This window comes from Zalophus californianus, chromosome 1 (assembly GCF_009762305.2).
Source record: "Zalophus californianus isolate mZalCal1 chromosome 1, mZalCal1.pri.v2, whole genome shotgun sequence".
NCBI classification, from domain to species: Eukaryota; Metazoa; Chordata; class Mammalia; order Carnivora; family Otariidae; genus Zalophus; species Zalophus californianus.
Window position 1 is genome coordinate 54,035,664 of NC_045595.1, and position 27,910 is coordinate 54,063,573.

Consider the following 27,910-nt stretch of genomic DNA (forward strand, 5'->3'; position numbering starts at 1 on the left):
TGAGCTGTCCCGGGGGGTTGTCCCGCCCCCTGGCTTTGCTGACGTTGTCCAGTTACTCCTGGGTGCTGGTCCTCATCACTGCTCTCTGCAGAGAACAAACACAAGCTGTAGGAGAACCTCAGTCTGGAACGAGCCTGAAATACATTGGTTCTGGTGTTCTCAGAATTTAGCCTATATGAGAAGGTCTGGAGGAAAGAGAGGTCTTTGGGGGATGGGAGGGGTAGGAGATCTGCCATAAACTTTCTGTGTGATCTTGAACAAATCATTTAATATTTCCACTGCTGCTTTCATGAAGATAAGACAAGGTCATCCGAGGTATCATATTACAAGCACACGGCTGTGTCATCTCTGTGTCCCCATATCATGCTGACTCTGTTCCCACCTGGAAGGCCCTTCCCATTTGTCTCCTTTATCTTGAAGATTAAGGGGTAAGAAGGCTTTTCCAACTGCCCCAGCTCACGCTCATCTTGACCCTCCCTCGTCTGGGGTTACTATAGTATCAACTGTCTGTACTTGACATGGTGGGCATGAGGGCCAGTGGTGGTGGTGTTCATGTCTCCAACCATTTGAGCTCCTGAAGGACAAGGCCCGGGTCCTCACTCATCTAAAGGTGCCTGAAGGAGGAGCTTGATCAAGACTTGAAGAATGACAGATTTATTTGCACTCTTGGACAGTCAGCATTGCAGGAAGTTCCGGGTTTCAGGTCCAGAGGACTCCCTTTTCCTTAGGATGACCAAGATGGCTCCCACCAGGGCTAATGTCCCTCAGTGTGCTTGGGAAACTCCTACTCAATCGTGGATAAATTTCAAATTTCCAGGAAGCCAGTTAACTGCTTTAAAATCAGTGCACGTGATCTCAGCTAGATACAGAGAAAAAGGTATCAAGAAGTACATCAAGATTACAACAGCAGTATTTATCTCAGAAGATAGGATTTTGGTTGGCTTCTATTTTCTTCTTTTCTGTATTTTATAAATATTAATCAGTGTTTAAAAAAAAAAAAGGCTTTTTCGGGTGCCTGGTAGCTCAGTGTCTGCCTTCGGCTCAGGTCATGATCCCAGAGTCCTGGGATCAAGTTCCAGATCAGGAATCCTTGCTCAGTGGGGAGCCTGCTTCACCCTCTGCCTGCCACTCCCCCTGCTTGTGGGCTCTCTCTCTCTCTCTCTCGTGCTCACTCAAATATAAATAAAAATCTTTCAAATAAAAGGCTTTTTCATTGCATTTTGCAAAATATCAAACAATACAGAAAATGAAAGCAAAAATTACTCCAAATTCTATCTGCCTCCATCAACATACAAATGAACATTATATTTTAGCTTTCTCTATGGTTTATTCATAATATATAACTTTTTTTAAGATTTTATTTATTTATTTTGACAGAGAGAGACACAGCAAGAGAGGGAACATAAGCAGGGGGAGTGGGAGAGGGAGAAGCAGGCTTCCCGCTGAGCAGGGAACCTGACATGAGGCTCAATCCCAGGACCCCGGAATCATGACCCGAGCGGAAGGCAGATGCTTAAGGACTGAGCCACCCAGGCGCCCCTTATATAACTTTTTTTAAGTAGGCTCCATGCCCAGCATGGAGTTCAATGTGGGACTTGAACTCACGACCCTGAAATCAAGACCTGAGCTGAGATCAAGAGTATTTTTTATAAAAGGCATTATAGAATTATATGTTGTCTAAAACGAGGACAACTTTTGTATGTACACTCTAATTCAGTCACTTAAAAAATTAACCCTGGCAGAAGGAGTCACACTTTGTTGTTGGTGCCCCCAGTATCCATCCCAGAGCCTGGCACATAGCTGGTGCTCAATAAATATTTATTGAATCAATGTAAGGAAACACACTAATATGTGTTTAGTGGTTATATCTGGGTGACAGAGCAAAGGATGATTTTCTTATTCTTTTAACTTCCTTATATACTCCACATTTTCTACAGTGTTCCTATGTGTAATCTTTCACAATAAAAAGTTTGTTTTGTTTTGTTTTGTTTTGCTGAGAGAGAGAGAGAGAGAGAGAGTGCACATGAGCAGGGGGAGGGACAGAGGGAGAGGGAGAGGGAGAATCTTAAGCAGGCTCTGCGCTCAGAGTAGAGCCTGACGTGGGGCTTGATCTCACGACCCTGAGATCATGACCTGAGCCGAAATCAAGAGTTGGCCGCCCAACTGACTGAGCCACCCAGGTACCTCTCACAATAAAAAGTTTTAATTAAAAAATAACAGGATACAGTGAAAACAAAAAGAAATGTAGGGAGAGCAGTCCTGGATGCTAGAGTATGAGTTCGGGTCCTGAGTGTGGAGGAGGGCTGGGGCTGCAGTGAGCTACCCAACCAGGCTTGGGGCCTTGGGAGCCATCTAAGCCCAAAGAATGGGCAGGGTCTGAGTTCTAGCAGCAGGCCAACCCATTGTGGATCAGAGATTGGAATCCTGATATCAGTATGTCTCTGTGCTTCTGTTGATTTTCTTGCTGTTTTTTCCTGGTGTTCTGTTTTGCTAACTACAGGTAGTCCCTATGTGTGCTGTGGAGACCTGAGGGAAGGGGCTCATAGCCACACTTGGGGGAGAACATTTGTAGGGGAGCAGCGCCCCTGAGGGTCAACCACAATCGGAAGACAGAATGTCACCTCCCACCCAGGGAGGAGAAACAAAAGGACAGGCAAGAGCCCCCTTGCACCTGGAAGCTCTTCTTCCAGGGCTAACCCTAACAGGGGATGGGTTTATATATGGTCCACTCTTGAACAATACGGGTTTGAACTGCACGGGTCCACTTACACGCAGATTTGTCACCTCACTGTGCTATAAATGTATGTTCTTTTCCTTTTCTTAATAACTTTTTATTTTCTAGCATACTTTATTGTAAGAATACAATATATCATACATGCAAGATACAGAATATGTAGCAATCACTGTTTATGTTTTCGGTAAGGCTTCCAGTCAACAGAAGGCTTTAGTAGTTGGGGGGGGTCAAAAGTTATATGCAGATTTTCAACTGCGTGGGGAGTCAGGGTCCCTAGACCCCATGTTGTTCAAGGGTCAATTGTACTTTTCAATAAGGGCAGTGACAGGGTACCCGGGTGGCTCCGTCGGTTAAGTGTCTGCCTTTGGCTTGAGTCATGATCCTAGAGTCCTGGGATCAAGCCCCATATTAGGTTCCCTGATCAGCAAGGGGGGTCTGCTTCTGTCTCTTCCTCTACCCCTCCCCCTGCTTGAGCTCTCTGTCTCTCCCTCTCTCTCTCAAAGAAATAAATAAAATCTTTAAAAGAAAAAAATAATAAGGGCAGTGGCTTCCTCTCCAGTCTCATGAGGACTACAAATAAACCCACTGGACCCACCAATCACTCACTCTCCTCTGTCTGGAGAAATAAGCATAGATTTTATAGTATTGAATTTCAGTCTCATCATTTGCAACGTGAGGATGTGAGGCCAGGGCTTTGCAAGCATTTTTTAGGATTTAGCCTGAGAATTCTTCCCCCAAATAAAACCTCAGGCCCAAGCCCACTCCGTAAAGCAGATCTTAGTGCAGGCATTCTGGTGAAAGAGTAGACCAGAGCCCACCCCTTAGGCTCCCCAGTCCCGGAAAGACCTCCAGGGATCCCAAGCTGGTTACTGAGCCCTCTGACAGCAGGTCAGCCTCCCCGTGCCTCAGTTTCTTCACCTGTAAAATGGGAATAATACTAGCACCTTCCTCAATGGGTCTCTATGAGAATGAACTTAATTATTACATGTAAAGTGCTTGGAACAGTACATAGCCCATAATAAGTGCTCAATAAATGCCAGGCATGACGCTGCTGGTGCTATCCATTCAGCCTAACATTTTGAATTAAGAGAATAAAAATGAAAGGACATTCTGCTTTCTATTGGAGAATAATATGGCGATTTGTAATCAAGGCCCAATGGGAGATATTCATTTCCTGTTAACCCACTGAAGGACTTGTGGAGAATTGATCCCGAGGACACAGTTTATGCCAAAAATTCAAAAAGTAAAAACCTTTGAGCAAGGTTGCTTACGAGCATGGTAAACTGGTGGAAGGTTGGAGGATCATCTTTTTTTCTTTTTTTTTTTATTAACATATAATATATTATTTGTTTCAGGGGTACAGATCTGTGATTCATCAGTCTTACACAATTCACAGCGCTCACCATGGCACATACCCTCCCCAATGTCCATCACCAGCCACCCCATCCCTCCCACCCCCCACCACTCCAGCAACCCTCAGTTTGTTTCCTGAGATTAAGAGTCTCTTATGGTTTGTCTCCCTCTCTGGTTTTGTCTTGTTTCATTTTTCCCTCTCTTCCCCTATGATCCTCTGTCTTGTTTCTCAAATGCCTCATATCAGTGAGATCATATGATAATTGTCTTTCTCTGACTGACTTATTTCGCTTAGCATAATACCTTCTAGTTCCATCCATGTCATTGCAAATGGCAAGATTTCATCTCTTTGATCGCTGCATAATATTCCAATGTATACATATACCACATCTTCCCTATCCATTCATCTGTCGATGGATGTCTGGGCTCTTTCCATAGTTTGGCTATTGTGGACATTGCTGCTATAAACATTGGGGTGCACTGTTGGGGGATAATCTTAACAGTTGTTTTTTAGAGCTTTTACTACGTGATGGGTGCTAAGACTTGACAAGTGTAAAGAAGGTAATCCTCACAATAATCCCATGAGGTAGTAACTTCTGTTACCATCCCCAACCTCCAGATGAGGACCCCAAGGCATATAGGGTTTAGCAATTTACCCAAGGACACATAGCTTGTGAGTGTCAAAAGAAGGATTTGGACCTAGGCAGGCTGCTTGAGGAGACAGATGCATTGGGTTCAACACCAGACTGCTCCTGATAAACCTCAATGTTACTTTACAGGAGATGCAGCCGCTTGAGGGACCTTTTGGTAAGCATGCAAATTAGCTGCCAAGATATTACGGAATAACCTGTCAGAATGCCCAGGATACGGTAGCAAAACATTTTAAACAGAGGACAAAATTGTCTGTCTGGTAGTTATAACTATATACAAGTTATGTGTACTGATAGATGCAGTCTGGAAGGGGATACGGAAAAATAGAATTAAAGTATCAAGGTGGGAGATTATGGGGCGTTGCTTTTCCATGTAAATGCTTTTCTTGGATAATATTGTGAATATATACATATATATTAATATTCTGTACCTGAGGAAGAGCAGGATGACAGGGAGGAAGAGGAGAAGGAGGTAGAAGACTCGTCTCTCTTGGGTTGTTCATGAGAAAGGAGTCCAGCCTCCCTGTCTGACTTGTGGAAATCCGTCTCTTCATCTGGGAGGCACACACAGAAAAGTTTCTTGAGTGCTTCTTGCCCCTTCCCACCCCAGAGACCAACAAGACCTCCCCAGCCATCTACTTGGCCTTGGGGGCCAGGAATGACTGGATTCTCTGGGACACTTTCCCCCAAAAAGTAGGGCCAATGGAAGGTGCAGGAGATCCAAGCTCTCAGAGGCCCCAGGGGCTCGAGGAAGGCCCAAGGCATAAATTTCTCTGAATGTGGAAACCAGAGATGGGCTTCTAAGCCCCCCATCCTGCCCAGAGTCCACCAGACTGTGTACAATAGTGGCCAACTTAAGATTCACTCTAAATTACATGGCAGGGATGATCTGGTCAAGTGAACCTTCTCATCCCCAATTGTGGGGTAGCACAGGAACCTTCCCGCCTTCTGAGGACCCTCCCCAGTGCCAGCCCAAGCCTCCAGAGCCCCCTTGGGATGTGGGGAGCTACTGAAGGTCCCCAAAGCTAGAAAGTTCTAGGGGACAGACTGGACCAAGCGTGTGTGTGTGTGTGTGTGTGTGTGTGTGTGTGTGTGTGTGTGTGTGTAAAACATTATTTCTCTAGAGGATTCAACTGTGACTTGAGCCATTGTGCCACATGAGGGGAGCAAGGTCTTCTTCTGTTCCACCCATTGCTGGACTCTACCTCCCATGTGGCTTTGCCCAGAGGGTGAGAAAAGGCAAACATACAGTCTAGATCTTCTGTTTCTCCATGGACTCGACTGTGATCTGGAGTCTGGGAGGAGGGTCCTGATGTCTCCATGGTTTTCCCTGGAGGAATGACAATAATAAATAAGTAATTAGTACCACCTTAGTTAATCCCCTTAACATATAAAGACCTTGGCAAACAAAGAAGAAAAAGACAAACACCCAATATTCAAAAGTACAAGAGCACAACTTACAAAAAAAAAAAAAAAAAGGAATACACAGGGAAATTTGAATAGTGGATCATCTTTTGATAATATTAATAACTTATTTTTAGTTTTTAGAGCAGTTTGAGGTTCACAGCACAATTGAGTGGAAGGTACAAACAGAGATGACCAACATGCCCCCTAGCCCCAAACACATATGGCCTCCCCTCATTATAAACATCCTCCACCAGAGTATTTTTTTAGGTGTGATATTTATATTGAGGTTATATTGATTTGAAGTGTCCTTAAATGTAAGGATACTGAAGTTTTTATGATGAAATTAAATGATGTCTGGGACTTTCTTCAACATGATCTTGTTGAGGAGTCTCAGGGCATAGGTGGGGGTCCAAATAAACACACATGATCCTGAGTTAATAGTTATTGGAGCTATATCAAAATATAAATAGTGGTTATCTCTGGGTGGTGGTATTATGGGTATTTTTTAGCTTCTCATTTTTACTTTACATTTTCTAAATTTTTAACAATATTGTTTTTGTTATAATAAAATTGCCAGTAGGGACGCCTGGGTGGCTCAGTCGGTTGAGTGTCTGGCTCTTGATTTCGGCTTGGGTTGGGGTCTCAGGGTCATGGGATTGAGCCCTGCCTTGGGTCCGAACTCAGTGTGGAGTCTGCTTGAGATTCTCTTTCCCCCTCCCTCTGCCCTTCCCCTTTGAACATGCTCACTCTCTCAATCTCTCAAACAAACAAATAAATAAATAAAATCTAAAAAAATTTTTAAAAATCGCCAATAATTTTTCCGTAAGTACTTATAAATGTAATATGCCCATATCTTGTCTCAGTGTAGACCTTCATGGGTTTTACTAAGGGCTTATCTGAGCCTGCTCACAAACCAGTCAGGTAGGAATTGGGATTCATGGCTCCTCACAGTTGAATTGTAGTTTCTAGACAACAAAACTTCCCCAAACATTGTCTCATTTGACTCTTAAAATAACCCTGCAAGGTACATTTCATTATCCCTATTTTACGGAGACACTCCAGAACCCACATTCTGTTTAATACACCCCAAAACCCATTATCAGTGTTTCTAAGTCCATTACCAATAACAGGGGCACAAAATCAGACTACTATACATTTTTTATTACTACCAGATTCAGCAAAAAAGTTGCTGACATCATTGATAAACCAGAGTATTCCCAGTGTGAATGTTAGCTGCTGTTTTCTTTCACCTTAATGGATAAGAAAAAAGTGAATCAACTAAGGCATTTCTTGTCATAGTTTGCCAGTGAGATGAGCAATGCTGAATCGAATCAGTTTTCAAATTCTGGAAGAGTATTTTCTCAACTTTTTCTGCTACTCACGATGTAATGGCTGCAGGTGCAATGCAATTTTTAGGTTCAATCTGCATTATTAGTGTTTTCTTTTTTTAAAGATTTATTTATTTTGAGAGAGTGAGAATAAGAGAGAGAGAGAGAGTACATGAGAGGGGGGTAGGGTTAGAGGGAGAAGCAGGCTCCCTGCTGAGCAGGGAGCCCGATGCGGGACTCGATCCCGGGACTCCAGGATCATGACCTGAGCCGAAGGCAGACGCTTAACCGACTGAGCCACCCAGGCTCCCTATTAGTGTTTTCTTGATCACTTTCTTTCTTTCTTTCTTTTTAAGATTTTATTTATTTATTCATGAGAAACAGAGAGAGAGAGAGAGAGGCAGAGGCAGAGGGAGAAGCAGGCTCCCCGCGGAGCAGGGAGTCCGATGTGGCACTCGATCCCAGGACCCCGGGATCATGACCTGAGCCGAAGGCAGACGCTTAACCGACTGAGCCACCCAGGCGTCCCTTGATCACTTTCTAAAACGCAGACAATCCACAGAACAAACCATCGAGCTCTGATTTGCAGTTTACCGATTTCTACGGTGTAAACACTCCCACTGTGGCTGATTTCCAACTACCAGCGTGAGGTCGTGGAGTGAGAAGTTGGGAAGGGCTGGGCCATAGAACACACCATGCGCTATTTCTACCATACAGATAAACCAGGTATGAAAATCTCAAGTACCTAGGTAATAGCAGAAGGTAGCAAAATAAATCAGGAAGTGATACCTTTTGAGTACATATTAACTTTGTTTTTAATAGGATTTATTTAATTGTACATTTCTCTAATTTAATAATGGTTGGGTTTAACAATCTTTGGCTCCCAAAATTCCTAAAGCTTTAACCATCTGCTTTCACAGGCGATACAGCTGGGTGTCAGCTCTGGACATAACTTCTGCTTGCCTTTCCACTTCCTCTTTCCTCCTTTTGTGTTTGCTGGAGCGGCAGACTCCCAGACTGGACGGGGGTAGGGTGGGGGTGGTGAACCACCTCAATCATGCAAAACAAGCTAATACCCCAGGGAATTCCTGAGCAAGAAGTCAAAAGGAAATCTAAGTCTTGCCAGGCCTCATGCACAGAGCTGCCTAACCACCTGAATCTGCTTCTGATCAGCTACGTGCTCAGGAAATAAGCTTCTCTCTTATTTGAGCACCGTGATCTGGTCTATTTGTTACAGCAACATAACTGAGTTGCACAGTTCATTTAAAAGTCTCCCCTCTTTCTTCTCTCAGCTCTGAGTCTAAGTCCTCAACTGGGAGAAGGAATAGCTTCACTACTCTGATTAGTTTAGATTAGGGTTCTCCACCGCAACACTCCTGGCATTTGGGACCAATGATTCTTTGCCATTGTATGCATTGTGAGATGTCAAGCCTCCCACTCGATGACAGTGGCATCCCCCAGCCAGTTGTGACGATCAAAAATGTCTCCAGACATTACCAAAATGTCCCCTGGGGGCGAAAATCACCCCCACTTGAGAACCACTGGTCTAGAGAACCTACTTTTTAAAAAATTTAATTGTATTAAAATTTTTTATTGCAATATAATTGGCATATAATATTATATTTGTTTCAGGTGTGCAACATAAGGATTCAATATTTCTCTACATTGTGAAATGATCACCACAATAAGTCTAGTTCCCACCTATTCCCATACATAGTTACAAATTCTTTTTCTTATCATGAGAACTTTTAAGATCTATTCTTTCAGCAACTTTTCAAATATGGAATACCCTATAATTATTATTTTTAAAGATTTATTTATTGGGCAATGGTGGCTCAGTCAGTTAAGCGTCTGCCTTCGGCTCAAGTCATGATCCCAGGGTCCTGGGATTGAGTCCCACATCAAGCTCCCTGCTCAGCGGGTAGCCTGCTTCTCTCTCTGCCCCTTCCCCCTACTCATGCTCTCTCTCTCTCTCTCTAAAATAAATAAATAAAAATACTTATTCATTTATTTTAGAGAGAGTGCGTGCATGTGCACATGCGTGAGCAGGGGGAGGGGCAGAGGCAAAGGGAGAGAGAGAGAATCTCCAGCAGACTCCACGCTGAGCCCAGAGCCCTGCACAGGGCTCAATCCCACAACCCTGAGATCATGACCCCAGCCAAAACCAAGAGTTGAACATTTAACTGACTGAGCCACCCAGGCACCCCCTGCAATACCATATTAGTAACTATAGTCACCATGTTGTACATTACATCCCCATGACTTATTTCTTTTATTACTGGAAGTTTGTACCTTTTGACTGCCCATTTTGGCCATCCCCAACCCCCACCTCTGGCAACTGCCAATCCATTCTCTGCATCTATGAGTTTGGGTTTTTTGTATGTTTGTTTGTTTGCTTTTGGTACAGAATCTACTCTTAATCTACCAAGACCTTGGCAAGGTAATAGCCTTCCTTGTGCCTCAGAGGTGGACCAACTGGGCTTGGATCCTATCTAACACTCCTGGTTGTGGGATCTTGAGCAAATTACTTAACCTCTTGCTGTCTCAGTTTCCTCATCTGTAATATGGAGACAGTAATAGTGCTTATCTCATAGTGTTGTTAAAATGGCATGTATTAAAAGGTGTAAAGCACTTAGAACAATGTTTGGTATAGAGCAGGTGTGGAATAAATGCCAGAGGAGATGATTTCAGGCCTCCAGACCTAGGCCATTCTTTCTTTTTTTTTAAAGATTTTATTTATTTATTTGATAGAGAGAGACACAGCGAGAGAGGGAACACAAGCAGGGGGAGTGGGAGAGGGAGAAGCAAGCTTCCTGCTGAGCAGGGAGCCTGATGCAGGGCTCAATCCCAGGACCCTGGGATCAGGACCCGGGCCGAAGGCAGACGCTTAACAACTGAGCCACCCAGGCGCCCCTATAGTCAAGACTTTTGATACACACTTTCCCTCTCCTACATTACGTCTGTTAATTGAGCACCTACTGTGTGCTAGAACTGGGCAATACATGGTGAACAAGTTGCATCCCTGTCCTCAAGGAATTTCATGGTAAACCAGGGGGCTATGGGAACCCAGGGGCCAAATCAGACCAGGGTCAGTCAGGGAAAGTTCCTGAAGGAAGGAATGCTGGGGTGAGTTTAGAAGGGCCAGAGGGGACAATGTGCAAAGGCATAGAGGCAAGGGGCCACGTCTCACATGGGGAACAGTTGGAGGAGGCCATTCTAAAGAAGAAAGAGATTGGGGGGAGGCCCAAAGGGCACCCCTGCCTTGTCCCCGGGCATATCTCTCTCCTAAGCCTCGTCAATTCTGCCTTGTGCCAGACTCTTCTTCCTCAGGGTAGGGCACCTTGTTGCACAACTCTAGGGCCACTGTTCTCGGTCACACACAGATCTCTGCTCAGGGCTCAGCGGGGTGTGTCTCCTCCCCTAGAGCCTGAACCCAGCTGGGGGACAAACTAAGACTGACTCATTTCTGTGTCACCTGAAGCCTGCACGGGGCCTGGCAAAAAAGGAAAAATGATGATGTTGACGATGATGATGACAACCAAGTACTTCCCAGCTGCCAGGCCACCCTCTAAGCACCTTACAGGTGTCATCTCATGTATTCCTCACCACCACTCTGTGACAGCTCACCGGGGTTGTGCCCACTTTCTAGATGGCACAGGGAGACTCAGAAACTTTCCCAGGGCCGTAGCTAGTAAGTGGTTGAGCAAAGGGAGTTGTTTAGCTCACGTTGGGAGATAGGAAGGAGTGCAGCTGTCAGCTCTCCTCAGGCCCCTGTCATTAGCACCAGCAATGAAGCCACTAAGTCATGGGAGTGCTATGCAAATGATGCTGACTTGGCTTGTAGTCAGCCCTCCGTGCCCTCCATGCCCTCCGTGGAGGTGGAGCGCTGAGCCGTGTCCTCACTGCCAGGGGAACCGCCCCAGGCACTTGCTCAGCTCCTCCGTCAGGAGCGAGGGAAATGGAACTATCATGGAGGTGGGACCTGAGGCAGCCCTATTTCTCCTTTTAATGTCCTTGCCCCATCCCTCCTCTACCCACATTTCTATTATAAGAAAGGATAAATGGATTCAAGAAAAAATTGAAGCTCAAGGATCGGTGCACGGGGCAATGCTTAACTCAAAAGGGCAGCACTGATGGCAGAGCATCAGGCACTGGCCAAGGGATTTCTGGGACGGGCTTCCAAAGCTCAAGGGCACAGTGTGTGACCTCCTCTGAAGCAAGATGGACCATGGGGCGTTGAGACAGGAGAAGTGAAGAAAGCAGAAAGAGGAAAGAGAACATGGCATGTTTCCCAAGATCTTATTTCATGAATGCAAGTCTTATTTTATGCAGCAAGAAGCTGGGATTCAGTTAGACAAGTGACTTGTTCAAGGTCTCCCAGCTGACAGGTGGACTCGAATCCAACCCCTGCCCAAGCAGAGAAGCCCCATTCCCTGACCCTGGTTAGAGGTTCCTAAAATCCCCTCTTGCAGGTGCTCTGCCCTTCCCCCCACCCCCAAATCTTAGACTGGTCCTACAAGGAAATGGAATGCCTGACTTTCTAGCACTTTTCTCCCAAAGGCCCAGCCCTGCTGAGTCACTGGTGGGGCCAGGGCCTCTGTACCCACAGGTCTTGCTAAACTGGATTTCCCCTTCACTTCAGCCCACATTTCCTAAGCTCCCGCTGTCACAAGGGCCTGGGCCTAGGGTGGGAGGGATACTAGGGGACATCAAGCCTCACAGTGCTTTCCCCGCCCAGCTCACTTGATCCTCATGTGCACCAGGAGGGAGGCAGAGTGGGGATTCTTGTCCTGTTTTATAGATGGGGAAACTAAGACCCAGAAATGGGTCTTAACTTGCACTTAACTTGTATTAAGGCAACTCAGGGGCAAGGCTGACTCCAGAGCCCTGACTCTTGACTCAGGAGCTGCTTATCCTTCCTTGTTGCCCCACGTTGGAGGAGGGGACTGAGGTGGATTTCAACAGGTGGCAGAAGGCAGAATGGGATAAAGGTTTACTAGAGGAAGTGGGTGGCAGGCAGTTGAAGGGGTAGGAAGCCCATGAGATTGGGGAAAATCATCCTGGGCCTTGAATGTCAGGTGAATGGCCCTTTCCCTGTAGGTAGACTGTAGCCCTGTGCCTGTGAGCCACAAACGCAGAGCCAGCGAAGTTAAACAGGCCCAGGGCAGTGAAGGGGTTGGGCGGAATTAGAAGCAAAAGAGCAGTTGTGCAGAGAACAGAGCTGACTGAGGGTGGATACTTGTTGTTTCTGCCTACCTGGGATGGAAGCCCCTTCTTCCGGTGGCTACACCAAAGCCCTCCAGAATCTCCTTTGGCTTCCCAAGCCACCCCCAAACAGGCATAAAGCCTAATTTCAAACGTATCCTGGCCTGGCCAACACAGCTCCAGGACAAGCGGTCACTGCCCTGTACCCAGGTTAGACCATCAGCCTCTTCCTCTTGGGAATCTGACTTGTGACACAACGCATATTTAGCCTCTCACAGCTCTGTAGGTGAGACGTCTAACTCAGGTCTCACTGGGGTCAGCAGGACTGCGTTCCTTTCTGGAGGCTCTAGGTGGAAAATCCATTTCCTTGTTGTTATCCCTGCTGCTGCAGCTACCTCTCCAATGCCCCCCCACCCCCTGCCCTGTCCCCTTAATTTCCTTGCTTTGTCCAGCTCCTAGAAGCCACCCACAGACCTTGGTTTGTGGTGCCTTTTTCCCCTCTGCAAAGCCAGCAATGTCAGGTCAATCCTCACCTTACGCTATTCTGACCTCTTCTGCCTCCCGCTTCCACTCTTTCTCCTTTTTTCTCCTTTTTCCCCCTTTGTTAATCTTTAGGGCGCCTGGGTGGCTCAGTCGTTAAGCGTCTGCCTTCGGCTCAGGTCATGATCCCAGGGTCCTGGGATTGAGCCCCGCATCGGGCTCCCTGCTCAGCAGGAAGCCTGCTTCTCCCTCTCCCACTCCCCCTGCTTGTGTTCCCTCTCTTGCTGTCTCTCTCTCTCTGTCAAATAAATAAATAAAATCTTTAAAAAAATAAAATAAAATAATCTTTACACCCAATGTGGGGCTCGAACTTACCACCCCATGATCAAGAGTCGCATGCTCTACTGACTGAGCCAGCCGGGTGCCCCATCCCTCTTCCACATTTTTTTTTTTAAGATTTATTTATTTATTTATTTGAGAGAGAGAATGAGATAGAGAGAGAGCATGAGAGGGGGGAGGGTCAGAGGGAGAAGCAGACCCCCTGCTGAGCAGGGAGCCTGATGCAGGACTCGATTCCGGGACTCCAGGATCATGACCTGAGCCGAAGGCAGTCGCTTAACCAACTGAGCCACCCAGGCGCCCCTCTCTTCCACTTTTAAGGACCCTTGCGTCATTGTGACATTGAGCCCACCCAGGTCATTGAGGATCATCTCCCTGTGTTAAGGTCAGCCGATGAGCAACCTTACTTCCATCTGCAATGTTAATTCTCCTTTGCCATGAAAGCTTACTTAGTCACTTTCCAGAGATGGGGATGCAGACCTCTTTGGGGGCCATTATTCGGGCTGCCACAGTCTCTAACCCCAGTGCCTGCCACAGCCTGGAGCCCTGCAAAGGCTGAACATCTTCCTTCTTAAACCAGGTTCCCTCTCTGACTCCACCATGCTCCTGGGCCCCCAAACTCCAAAGATAGGAAGGATGCCCTGGCTCCTTCCTCCCCAGCCAGCCAAAGCCCAAGCTTGTCCCATTTTCCCTTCAAGAGGGCCTGGCTTTTCTGTTCCCACTGCCTCCTTCCCAAGAGATCTGATAAGGGGACTGAGGGCTTTGGAGTTGGTTGTAATCCCTGGCTCCTCTCAGCCTCAGTTTCCCATATATAAAATGGGGTATTAATATATATGTCCCCGAGAGTGTTGTCGGGATTAAATGATATTGTGCCCATAACAAGCCCAGAATACTGGCACTTAATAAATGAGAGTATCCCCTCTCCTTGCCCATCCTCAATGTCTCCCCAGTTTGGCTAATAATCCAATTTCCCTGGGAGAACTGTTGACAGGGCAGATTCCCAGGACTCTCTCCTTTGGAGGTTTCCACTCAGGGGGCTAGTGTTAGGAGCAAAGTTAGGGTTAGGTTGTGGCCCAAGGAAGTGTGCATTGTTAACAAAAGCAACACATGCTAGGCAGAGTGTGGTCCACTCAGACCACCAGAACCTCTCCCAGAGTGTTAAAGTCATCTCCCTGCCTGCCTCTGGTGTCGCCCCTCCAAACACATTGCTGGATTGCTCTGGGCTTCAGTTACTCCATACGTAGAAGCTGGGCTGCCCTCTGTAAGGTTCTTTCAGCTTTGACTTTCTAGGGAATTAGCGCTCCCCTCCAGTTAATGTCTTCTTGATACATCCAGTCAGCAAAGAACTTTGGGACTCGGGGTTGATGTGACCTGCAGGAAGGCCCAGAAAGCCTGTTCTAATAATAAGATGCATATAGTATCTTGTGGGGAACAGCAGGCTGTTGAAATGCTCCAAGAAAAAAGGAGATTTTGTGTTCAAAGAAGTTTGTGCAACACTGCTTTCCATAGCTCCCATCTCGGAGCTCCAAAATGTGTGATTATGTGTTAAAGGCTCTGAAAAGGCCTGCAGGAGAGAAAGCTTTTTCACCCTATCCCAACCCTTCCCCAAACCATGCAAGAGCATAGTCCTTTCCCCCAGAATATGGTTCAGTGTACTTAGGCGCCGCTTTGGGAAATGCCACCAGCTTCAATCCCTGACATTCTCCAGGTCAGCCTTTCTATCCTGGAGTCCAGGCCTGGGCACCATTGCTGCCCATTTTGGACAGTGCCAATTCCCAGATCCGGAGTTCTTCTATCCCTCCGTCAGGGCAGCTAGGGAAGGGAAGGAATCAGAAACAGACCCTCGGAAGCCAGGGGCATGGAACAGAAATGGTCTTTTCATCAGTTTTGGAATCCCAAGGTGTGGCTGGTAAATCCTCTCAGCATCCCCGGGGCAGGTACGGGGTGGGGAGAAAACTGAGCCAGCTGCCATGAGACCAAGAGCCTAGTCCTGGCCCTGCTTCCAACCCACCCTGGGCCCTCGGGCACATCACTTCCCCCTTCTAGGTTTTTATTCTCATTTACAAGACAAAATAATGTCACTCTTATTTTTCACATTTTGGAGTGCATATGGGGTTGTGGATAGGAAAGTGCATTGTAAAATTATCATGTCATTTGCCAGGACATTATACTGAGAGGTATCTTGATTAAGTCACTGCTGCAATGGGGTATGACAGAGCCCACTCAAGACGTGCTTTATCACTTTGCTTCCCAGCTCTGTGACGTTGGGTAAATCACTTTACCTCTCTGAGCCTCGATTTCCTTTGTCTGTAAAATGAGGATGAGTGTCATTGTCTTGCAGGGTTGCTGTGAGGATTGAGATGAGAAGGACCTTACTTCTGAGCTCCCTGGGAAGAGGAATCATGTTTTTCTTACTCTCTACTATATTCTAGCCACTGGCTTAGACAAAGTGCTTCATAAAAAGAAGTCATAAAGTACTGAATTTAGGAGCTTAGAGAAATGCCAGCCTAGCAAAGTTTCTTTAGTATCTCCTTCTCTCCTTTACACTACTTGTTCACATCCCTTCTTCTCCAACATTCTCCCAATTCCTGTCCCAGGCTCACCTCACACCCACCCCACCCCCAGCTCCCCAGGTTTGGCGGTCTCTCCCTTTCTCCTGGTTCCAATTCCACAGAGTTGTAACCTGGAGACCAAAACTGAGGCCCAGAAAGGGAAAGGGTCACACAAGGTCACACAGCAAGGCGTCTAGATATGAACTCAAATCTGAGTCTGAAGTCAAGCATGAGGGGAACCTCACAGAGGGAAAGAAGGAAAATGCCTCAGTTTCCACCTCCTCCACCATCTTGTCCCAAGTCCGTCCAGGCAGTTTAATGGCGGGATAACAACCCACGCTGCCCAGCTAGTGGACCACAAGCCAGATGGACCCATTATGAATCTACATGACCCCTTTGGCCACAGCACACCCAACAAAGCAGCCAGGGCCTGAGGTTGCCTCTGAGCAGTGCAGGGTGGCACCTACGCTGAACCTAGAAGGTTAAAAAGGGACAAAGTCAAGTCTGTGCAGAAAGAGGATGGGTGAACCCAGCTTGGAGGCCGTTCATACAGAAAGACCTAGGGGTTTTAAAAGACCCTCTGAAAGGTAAGTAAATGTTAGCACAAGCATCTAACTTGGTGTCCAGCACATAGTAGGTGCATAACCATTGTTTGTTAAAGTGCAATATGAGCCAACAAGGTGATAGAGCTACAGAGCAAAGCTAACACACCCTTAGGTCATATTAACAGAAGGACAGAGTCTACAGTGAAGAAGGTGACCCATATCTCACCATCTCCCATCCTAGGTTCAATCCTGGGTTCTGAACAGAATAAGATCTGGACAAACAGAGATATTAAGATCAAAGCCAAGAGAAGTGGCTGGAGGAGCAGGGCACTAAGCCTAGGGATAAGCACTGCTTGGACAGACTTGGTCACAGTCCCCAGGTATCTGCAGGGCTTCCTGCAGGACAGAGGAACCATGTGGGGCTATGAGCTCCAGAGGTCAGGACCTTGGGGTGCCACTAGAGCAGATGCCAGCTCAATATATAAAATAGTTTTCTAAAATTCTTTAGAGAACTGCTTTGGATGGTCATGGGCACCCTGCCATGAGGGGTGGCAGAGGTTGGGTTAGATGTCCTTAGCTCAGAACCTACCAGGCTCCCAAATTATAATCTCCAAAGTACAGGAGGGACATGTTAGTCCATCTGTTTCTACTTAACTTTCAACTAAAAATAGCTAACAGTATATAGTTCAACCCTGATGGGCACCCTTGGCTACATGTCAGATACTGAAGTAAGTCATGCCTACTAAGTGGGGCTCCCAAGGCCAGTGGGAAGCCCCACAATAGGTCTGCTGTGACCCTGTCTTTCATTTCTCTACATTCAGCCTATATATTGTACTGCAATATATTGCAGTACACTGGTGCCAGGTTGGGTGGATTTGAGGATCAAACAATGCATTTTAACTGAATCAGCCCCTACAGAGTAGACAAGTGGATTCAAAGAGTCCCTGCAAAGAAACCACAGATGGAGATAACTCTACTCCAGAAAGTGCAAGCGAGCAGCAGGAAAAGTGCAGGACAGACCCTTGGCTGCTCCTCACTCAAGGCCTTCATCAGCCACCTTACCATGTTGAAAACAACAATGAATGGGATCTCATACACACGGTATTGCTTACTGAAATAATAATAGGAAAACTACTTGGAATGTGGACTTCCATCCACTATTTTGGAGATTAAATTCACACTGAGTGTATATTGGGCCTTTAGACATTAGCTAATCATCACAGTACTTGTATATCATTTCTAAATCTGTAAATATGCATCTGTTAGGAGTGCCTAAAGCATTTTTCTTGAGAAGCCTGTGCAATCAAAAAGTGTGACAGGGGCACCTGGGTGGCTCAGTCGGTTGGGCATCTGACTCTTGATTTCGGCTCAGGTGGTGATCTCAGGGTCACAGGATTGAGCCCTCGGTCAGGCTCTGTGCTGGGTGTGGAGCCTGCTTGGGATTCTCTCTCTCCCTTTCCCTCTGTCCCTGCCCGCACCACCCCCCCCCAAAAAAAAGAAAAAAGAAAGTGTGGCAACCACTGCTCCAGATCTTCAGACCCAGCTAGACACTAGGGGATGCTGCTCCCTGTTTGGGTTTCAGGGTTGAATCAGATTTGTTTCAGATTTCAGAACTAAGAAAAACTAGGAGGGGAGTGTGCCCCCCAGTAAAAATTGTGGAGCCCCAACCCAACAACATATCAAGATCAATGGGAAGAACCCAAAAGCTCTTAAAAGGTTTTCCGCAGCTCAGATTCTCCAAGGTGGGTGCCTATTTAAACAGCCAGAGCCAGTCCAGCCTCCTTTCTCATTCTGTCACCTAAGTTTCTTTGTCTCCTCTCTCTTTTCCATCTTTTTCTCCTGTCTCCCCATCTCCCTCCAACACACATATAATTCGGCAACAGTGAAAACCAGAAAGGAGGTGTCCAGTGCAAGAGAAGGAGCTTGCTGGATCTTGAATGTCAGACAAACCTGGATTAAGTTCCCACCACTACCTTCCACTGACTGGGATCATTGCACACCACATTCATTCTCAGAGCCTCAGAATCCTCTCCTGGAGAAACAGGCATGCCTACAACTCAACAATAAAATGACAACCTAACTTTAAAATGGTCAAAGGATTTGAATAGACATTTCTCTGAAGAAATGGTCAGTAGCACCTGGAATGATGCTCGACATCTATTCATTAAGAGAAATGCAAATCAAAAGCACAAAAAGAGGGGTACCTGGCTGGCTCAGTCGGAAGAGCATATGACTCTTGATCTCGGGGTCATGAGTTTGAGCCCTATGTTGGATGTAGAGATTATTTAAATAACTAAAACTTTAAAAAGAACACGAAACAAACCCACAATGAGATACCACTTCATACCCTCTAGGATGGCTACAATAAGAAATCCAGATAATGACAAGTGCTAACAAGGATGTGGAAAATTGGGAGACTTCATGTATAGTTGGTGGGATTGCAGAATGGTACAGCCCCTTGGGGAACGCTTAGTGATTTCTCTAAATGTCAAACATAGATTCACCATATGACCCTGCAAGTCTACTCCTAGGTATACATCCAGGAGAACTGAAAACTTATGTCCACATAAAAACTCTCACGTGAATGTCTACGTCAGCTTTATTCATAATAGCCACAAAGTGGAAACAACCCAAGTGTCCACCAACTGATGAACGGATAAACAAAATGTGATACAATCACACAACACCATTCAGCCAGAAAGAGGGATGAAGTGCTGGTGACATGCTACAGCATGGACAAACCTTGAAAGCGTGATGGTAAGTGAAAAAAAAAAAAAAAAGCCAGTCAGGAAGGAGCACCTATTATATGATTCCATTTATATAAAATATCCAGAATAAGCAAATCCATAGAGATAATCCACAACGTAGATTAGTGGTTGCCAGGGGAAGGAGGAAATGGGGGGGTGACTGCTAAAGGGTCCGGGGTTTATTTGGGGATGATAAAAATTCTAAATTCTAAATTAGATAGTGGTGACGGTTGCATGACTGTGAATATACTAAAAGACACTGACTTGTACACTTTAAAAGTGAGAATTTGATGGCATGTGAATGATATCTCAATAAAGTTGTTATTGAAAAAAAAAAGAATGAGGACACCTCCGCCAGCGCGGGAGAGAGCGCGCTCTAGGACGGTGGCCTGGAGGGGATTTCAAAGCACAGGTTTAGAGGCGTTTTAGAGGGCTACACTAGCCCCCAGTTCCACGGGTTTCAGAGACAGGAGAGGTCCCATTATTTATAGATCTGCTTGGTTTGGACCCCAAACCAAACACCGCACACGTCCCTCACCACAACTCCCCCTAACACACACGCCTGACTCAACTTTTCTGGCAGTTTCTAAACAAAGCAGTATAAAATAATAAGCACATGACCATCATCTTTTGTCCCCCTTACCAAAAACACGGATTGGCTGGAGGCCTGAAGGCCGCCTCTGAGGAGAGGGGCTGGGATGCTCCCTCGGAGCTGGGGGGGGGGGGGGGCGGGGGCGGCTCCTGATGCTGGGGGGCGGGGTTGGGGGCGGGGCTCCCTTCCAGGCCACGCCACCTGGGTGAGCCTCTGACAGGCAGCAGGGCTCCCCTCCCCCAAGGCCCGGCTCTGCCTGTTCAGCATTTCCAGCATTTTCTCCCCAAAGGTGCTTTGAGCCCAAGGCAGAGGAGACGACTGGCCTCCTCATCTTCTCGAGTCTACCAGGCCTGGCCCAGAGAGCCTAGGGCGCCTTCGGAGGGGGTGTCTGGAGGGCAGCTGCCTTCACTTGCTGGTCAAAGCACAGAGACTGGGATGTTTTGGGGGGAAACACCTTCGTCCTCCCAAGTGTTTGGTCCCACAAGGGCAGAATGGACGAAGCCGTCAGAGATCGAGTTTGGCCCTTCATGGGGAAACTGAGGCTTAGAGCCATCAAAGGTTTTTCTGAAGGTCCTGCAAGTTAGCGACAGAAACAGGAGTTGGTCACCTGCTATGACCAAACATGGGCTGGCTGAAGCCTCAAAACAACCCAGGGAGGTGAATATTTGTCATCCTCCCCTGATACCTCCAGAGATGGAGACTGAGGTGCTTACCCAGATGGGAAGGTGCAGAGCTGGGATTCAAATCCAGGTCCACCTAGGAACCACAAAATCTCAGGCCGGTGGAAGAGCCTGTTCTAAAAATTAACCCTCCACCCCGCCCCTCACCCAGCACGTGTGTCCCATTACCTGAGGTCTGGAGGCCCGTGTTGGCTGCCAGGAGAGCCGTGTGTGGACTGTGCCAATGCCAGGCTGGGCAGGGGAAGAGGGAGAGGCCAGGCCACACCCCCGTGACAGGGAGGGGGCGGGGCATGAGTTGCCCTGGGCTGCACTCAGTTCACCAGGGTGGCATTCCTTCCGGCTGGTGCTATAGGGCCCCAGGCCTTCCTGTCTGACTTGAGGCTTCCTCATGACACCCCAGGCACAGCATATGGGGCCCCTAAACCCCCAGACCCACCCCCTGGTCATGGCCATGACTGCTGACTCGGCGCGGTGATGCAGGCGGTAGTTGCACCGCCCTTGGCTGGGGCAGGGAGGAGGTGGGGTGTGTCCCAGATCCCACCTAATTGGTGAGACTGACTCAGGACCCAGCTGTGTGGGCCAACCCAATGCTTTCCCAAGGGGTGAGGTTGGGCAGGCAGCAGGACCAGAGGCCCAGGGCTCAGAGGACCGGGGGACTCCTGTGAATGGGACTGGCAGTGCCCTCTCCTGGTGAGGAAACTGGGCAAAGGCTAGAATGTCCATTGCCTTGTGCAGACAGGAAAACACAGGTCCCAAGGGGGTGAGGGGTGGGGACTGACCTCCGACAGTGAGTCCAAGAATAACCCCAGCTCAGCCTGCCTCTGCTTCTTCTTACTCATTTATCAAACACTTTGGAAGTAGGATAGTAAACAAGTCCTACACTGCCTTGGGAAGTGCCCAGGCCAGCTAGAGACAGGCCATGACAGGCCCCATGAGGGCAAGGCCCAGGGAGCTATGGGTTCCCAGGAGGGCTTTCTGGAAGAGGAGTCATTTGGATCCTAAGCTCAGACCAAAATCTCGGAGTCATCCTTGACTCTTGGCTCTTTCATACTCTGTATCTGACATATCTGGAAAACCCTGTTGACCCCACCTTCAATGTATCCCAAAGCCAGGCTATTCTCTCTACCTCCGTGGCAACCACCCTGGTCCAGCCAACATGATCACTAGTCTGTCTGCTCCTGCTCTCAGCCCAGCGGCTGTCCTAATCATGGCAACCAGAGGAATCTGGTTAAAACCCAAGACAACTTATGTCCCTCCCAGGGCTCCCACCTCACTCAGGATAAAACTCAAGGTCTTACATAGCCCTCCACCATCTGGGACCCACCTCTTGCTCTCTCTGACCTTAATTCCAATGACTTCCTCTCTCACTCTGCCCAGCTACACTGGAATGTGCCCCAAGCACTCCAGTTAGGTTCCACCCTCGGGGCCTTTGCACTCGCTGTTCCCTCTGCCTAAAATGCTTTTTCCCCAATAGCCAGCTGGTTCCTTTCCTCACTTCTTCAGGTCCCTACTCAAATGTCACCTTCTCCAAGAGGCCTTCCCTTGACCACCTGGTACAAAGTAGTAACCGCCGGCACCACCTTTCCCTGTCATCCCACTTTATTGTTCGTCAACTGACGTACTATATGTTTTTTTGTATTTCCTCCTTATGTGTTGTTTGCTCCAGGAACCTAGGCTGGTGTCTGACACATAGTAGGTGCTCAATAGATTTTGTTGACTGAATGAATGACCTGAAAGGGAAGCTGAAAAAGCATTGCAAGGGCATTCCAGGCAGGGGGAACCAGGAGTGCAAAGGGTTAGGAGGAAGAGGCCCTGCTTGTGCTGAGGATCTGGAAATAACTCAGTGCAGCAGGAGAGTGGGGCCTGGAGGAGGGGAGAAGGGAAAGCGAGAGGCAGGGCCTTGGGAGCCAGACCTCGGAGGCCCGGTGTTATCCTGAGAGCGATGGGGAGCCACACAAGAGGGACATGATCAAATCTACCACATTTCAGACAACAATTTGGCTGCCATGTTGTGGATTGGGGAGGCTGTGAGGGGCAGGCATTCAGGTGAGCACGAGCCATGATGGGAGATAAGGACTAGGGACAGGGTCACTGCACTGTCCCAAACAGTAGCCACCAGCCACGTGTGGCTATGGAGTCCTTGTAATGTAGCTGGTCAGAACTGAGATGCGCTGTTAAGTGTAAAACACACCCAAAACTTGCTATGAAAAACAAGAATACGCAATAGCTCACTAATAATTTTGGTATTACCCATTAAAAAGATAATACTTTAGGTACACTGGGTTAAAGAAAATATGTTATTAAAATTAGTTCCACCTGCTGCTTCTTGCTATTTTTAATGTAATTACTGGAAAATTAAAAAATTTTTGTAGGTACATACAGCTTACAATATATTCCTGTTGGACAGTCCTGATTTAGAAGGTAGAACAGGCAGGGCTTGGCTGATGGCCTGGGAGGGTGAGGGAGACCCTCAGTCTGATTACAGGTCTCCTCTCCCTTCTAGCTGCTCCTGTCTGATGAGACTGTGTAATCCAGAGGCAGAAAGAACGGGCTACAGGGAAGGGCCAATAGAATTAGCTCTCTTCTCAACACAAGCACACACACAAAATTCCTGTCTTTACAGTAAGAACAATCCAGAAATGGAATAGGTTGACAGAATAGGCAATGAGTCCTCCGTCCCAGGAGGTATGTAAGAAGAAAGTTGAAGACCACCGTTAACCAGGGGAAAGGAAGTTGAACTGATTAGTTACTTTCAAAATGTGGTCCCTGGACCAGCAGCCTCAGCATCACCTGAAAACCTTTTAGAAATGCAAATTCTCAGGTTCCATCCCAGTCCTACTGAGTGAATAACTCTGGAAGTGGGACCCATAATTTGTATTTAACAAGCCCCCCGAGGTGCTTCTGATGCTTGTTCAAGAATCACTGGACTAAAGAATACTTCGTATCATTTAAAGGTTTCAATGACTGGTACATAGTAAGTGCTCAGAAAGACCCCCTGTCTCACCTTCTGTTTGCTTTCTAATCCCAGGAGAAGGTACTTCCTGTCTCTGAGCAAATGAGTTTACTTCCTGTATCACCTGTAGCACCAGGATGTATGGACCTGACACAGGATAGAGGCACAACCTCAGGGCATTTGCTATCTCTCCAACATGGGCAGATGGCCAGGGCTGCGGACAGGGCTGCCAGAGGTGTACGGGAGGCCCCAGCTTAGCTCCCTCCCGAGGTGACCTCACTGCCCTATGTGTGTATGTAGGGGGGATGGTGATTCATGAGACAACCTCCCACTGTCCTGTGGGCACAGCTGACAGCCCCAGGGAAGCCAACTCAGCAGCTGAGCATGGCATCCGGCTTCCCTGCATTCCAGGACTGCCAGCTGGGGGCCCATCTGACTCAGCAAGCACGTGCACTCTGGAGGCAACAAAAAGCTTGGCCTCCATCTCCACATCCATCAAAATGGGGAGATGGCAGCACCTATCCCTGGTGACGCTATTGGTATAAAGTGCTTGGAAGCATGCCTGCACTACACCTGGGCATTCTTGTGATGAGGCCACTGGGATTCCTCAGGCAGATGAGAACTGCCCAGGGACTTGTTAGGTCTGAGAGTTATGCCACGCAGGTGTAGGGGGGAAAAATGTGCTCCTACTATGCACACCCAGGAGCCTGGTTCTCTACGTGAATTTTTAGTCACCAAACAGATGTCTGTGAGGGCGGGGCCTGTTTAATCACCTTGAAACATTTATTAAATGGATCCTCTAAATCAGGGGGCTTTAGCCCCATTTCATGGATGAGAAAATTGAGGGTCAGAGAGCTGAAATGATTTGCTCCAGGTCAGATAACTAACCAGAAAGTGACTGGGTCAGGATTCGAAGCCCGGTTTCCCTGACTGCAAAGCTGGGACTTTTCCCACTCCTCCGTGCAGAAACCCCAACCTAAACTTCTGGGTTAGAAGCCCCTGTATATGTCATTGAAATCCACATTCGAAGAGGTAGCCTCTGACCTAGACTGAAATCTTTGCAGCTCTATGGTCTTTGAGAAACAACAGCTGCTATGGGCGCCTGGGTGGCTCAGATGGTTAAGCATCTGGCTTCGGCTCAGGTCATGATCCCAGAGTCCTGGGATCGAGTCCCGCATCGGTCTCCCTGCTCAGTGGGGAGCCTGCTTCTCCCTCTGCTTCTCTCTCTCTCTGTCTCTCATGAATAAATAAATAAAATCTTTAAAAAAAAAAAAAGAAACAACAGCTGCAGCTGATGCTATATGAGATGGAGTTTAAGATATCCCTAAATCCAGATTAAGCATGATTCATGTTGGCCTCCGGGCCTCAGTTGTTCTGTCTGTAAAATGGGCAGGATGAAAACCAGCTTTGGCTGAAGGCAGAGGTTGAACCTGCTGACCCTGACAACGCCTCTAACTCTCAGATGCCAGGATCCCTATGCCTACTTTAAAGGATGAGGACCATGGGGCGCCTGGGTGGCTCAGTTGGTTAAGTGACTGCCTTCGGCTCAGGTCATGATCCTGGAGTCCCAGGATCGAGTCCCACATCGGGCTACCTGCTGCTCGGCGGGGAGTCTGCTTCTCCCTCTGACCCTCCCCCCCTCTCATGTGCTCTCTCTCTCTCTCATTCTCGCTCTCTCAAATAAATAAATAAAATCTTAAAAAAAAAAGGACGAGGACCAAAGTTAAATTTTAAAAATTAATAAAGAGGGACCCCTGGGTGGCTCAGTTGGTGAAAGGCCTGCCTTCGACTCAGGTCATGATCCCAGGGTCTTGGGATTGAGCCCCGCATTGGGTTCTCTGCTCGGTGGAGAGTCTGCTTCTCTCTCTCTCTCCCTCTGTCCCTCCCCACTGCTCATTCTCTCTCTCTCTCTCAAATAAATAAATTTAAAAAACTTCAAACAACAAAAAAACCTACCTCTGTTTGACCATGTTTTTTAAATGAAACTTTTTATAATGTATATTTGAGATAATTATTTATTTGAGATAATCACATGCAGTTTTAAGAAATAATACAGAGATCCCATATGACCTTTATCTAGCTTCCCTCAATGGGAACATCTTGAAAAACTACAGGACAATTTCACAACCGGGATATTGACATTGATACTGTTAAAATACAGAACATTTCCATCACTATCAGGATCCCTCAAGCTGCCTTTTGAGAGCCACACCCACTCTTCCTCTCACTTTTCCATTCCCTGATCCCTGGCAACCACTAATCTCTTCTCCATTTCTATAATTTCATCATTTCAAGAATGTTATATAAAGGGAATCATATAGTTTATGACCTTTGGGGATTAGCTCCTTTCATTCTGCATACTTCTCTGTTAGATTCATTCAGGTTGTTGTGTGTATCAATAGCTTGTTCCTTTTTATTGCTGAGCACTATTCCATGGTGTGGATGTGCTACTGATCATTAGCCATTCACCCACCGAAGGACACTTGTTTGTTTCCAGTTCTGTTATGAATAAAGCTGTTACAAACATTCATATACAGGCTTCTGCATTGAAATAAATTTTCATCCCTCTGGGAATAAATGCCCATGAGGGCAATTATCAGGTTATATGGTAATTACATGTTTAGTATATTAAGAAACTGCCATAATCTTTTTTACAGTGGCTGTACCATTTTGCATTCCCACCCACCAAGTATGAGTGATCCAGTTTCTCCAGATCCTTGGCAGCCTTTGACGCTGTTGCCATGTTTTATCTGAATCCTTCTGATGGGTCTCATGATGCATTTCCCTAATGGCTCATGATGTTGGACATCTTTTCATGTGCTTATTTGCCATCTGTGTACATCTTCTTTGGTGAAATGTCTACTCATGTCTTTTGCCCATTTTCTAATTGAATTGTTTGTATTTTTACTGTTGAGTGTTAAGAGTTCTTTATATATACTGGATATAAATCTTTTGTCAGATATGTGGTTTGCCAATATTTTCTCCCAGTCCATGGGCCACCTTTCGAAGTGCCAAACAGTCATTCTCTCTTCCAGTTGCCAGGACCTGGCTGAATAAGACTAAGGACTGAACAAGCATCCTTTTTTTTTTTTTAAGATTTTATTTATTCATTTGAGAGAGAGAGCACAGGCACATGCATGAACAGGGGGAGGGGAAGGGACAGAGGCAGAGGGAGAAGAGGACTCCACACTGAGCAGGGAGCCCGATGTGGGGCTCAATCCCAGGACCCTGGGATCATGACCTGAGCCGAAGGCAGATAGATGCTTAACTGACTGAGCCACCCAGGTGCCCCTGAACAAGCACTCTTGAACACATTTTACTGATGAGGAAACTGAGGTCCAGAGATTAAAGGGACCTGACCACTGATGCATAGGGAGTTTGGGGGCAGAGGTGGGACTAGAACCTTCCTGACTGAAGGCAGCCACCCAGGTGCCCCCATGGGGTGTCTTGATAGAGAGTACTAGAAAGAACCTATTACAGGATTGGTGCTTTGGCTGGATGGTTTGGGGGAGGGCCTAAAGTAGCAGAGGCTCACTAGATTGGATGCTGCCAGAAAGGAGGGGCAATCCTATGAAAAGGGATCTTGATGAATCTCATCTACAGGGAGGGGAGCAATGATCCATAAAGATGTAGCAGTCACACTGATTTTAGCCAAGGGAGGGATGCTTGGTATTTAGTGGGTGGCACAGGGACCTTGTTCATCTGGACTGAGACACAATTTGAAGTGGCCTTGCTTTGTCTCTATCAGGGTCCCAGAGGGACATTATCTGAGGTTGGTGTTCCATGAAATTGCTCATGTCTTGGCAGAGACTAGCGCAGCCCAACTGTGAGCACATGGCCAGCTTCCAGATGACAGTGGCTGCTCTTTCTCCCGCCTTCCTCCCTCCCCCCTCTTCCCATCCCTCCTGCTTTCCCCCTCCCCTCCCTCCCTCCTCCCCTCCCTCCTGCCTTCTTCCCTCCCTCCCGCCTTCCTCTCTCCCTCCCTCCCTTCTCCTCTCCCTCCCTCCCTCCCTCCTCCCCTCCCTCCCACCTTCCTCTCTCCTCCCCCCTCCTCTCCTTCCTCCCACCTTCCTCCCTCCTCCCCTCCCTCCCTCCCTCCCTCCTCCCCTCCCTTCTGCCTTCTTCCCTCCCTCCTGTCTTCCTCTCTCCCTCCCTCCCTCCTCCCCTCCCTCCTTCCTTTCTCTCTCAGTCTCTCTCTTTCTTTTTCTCTTTATCTTAGGGCTTTTGAAACTTTGAGTCAGCAGCACAGGATAAAGATCCAGGACAGTGTCTTTGATAGAAAACAGATCTGTCATTTACTAACTCTGTGACTTTGGGGGAGGGTAGCCTCAGTTTCCCTATTTGT

At 47.3% G+C, this 27,910-nt stretch overlaps 1 protein-coding gene across 2 annotated transcripts in view; it reads right to left on the bottom strand.

Moving 5' to 3' along the window:
- Positions 1-20,866, bottom strand: part of TMEM40 (transmembrane protein 40) — a 32,130-nt gene extending 11,264 nt beyond the window's left edge. The window contains exons 1-3 of one of the 2 annotated variants that reach the window (XM_027585665.1): positions 20,781-20,866; positions 5,987-6,067; positions 5,169-5,291 (exon numbers count right to left, since the gene is read on the bottom strand). In XM_027585665.1, coding sequence (XP_027441466.1) covers positions 5,169-5,291; positions 5,987-6,059 — 196 coding nt within the window. In that variant the 5' untranslated portion in view covers positions 6,060-6,067; positions 20,781-20,866. The remainder of the gene's footprint in view (positions 1-5,168; positions 5,292-5,986; positions 6,068-20,780) is intronic. The other variant, XM_027585666.1, reaches the window with a different exon arrangement.
- Positions 20,867-27,910: the final 7,044 nt, after the last annotated feature.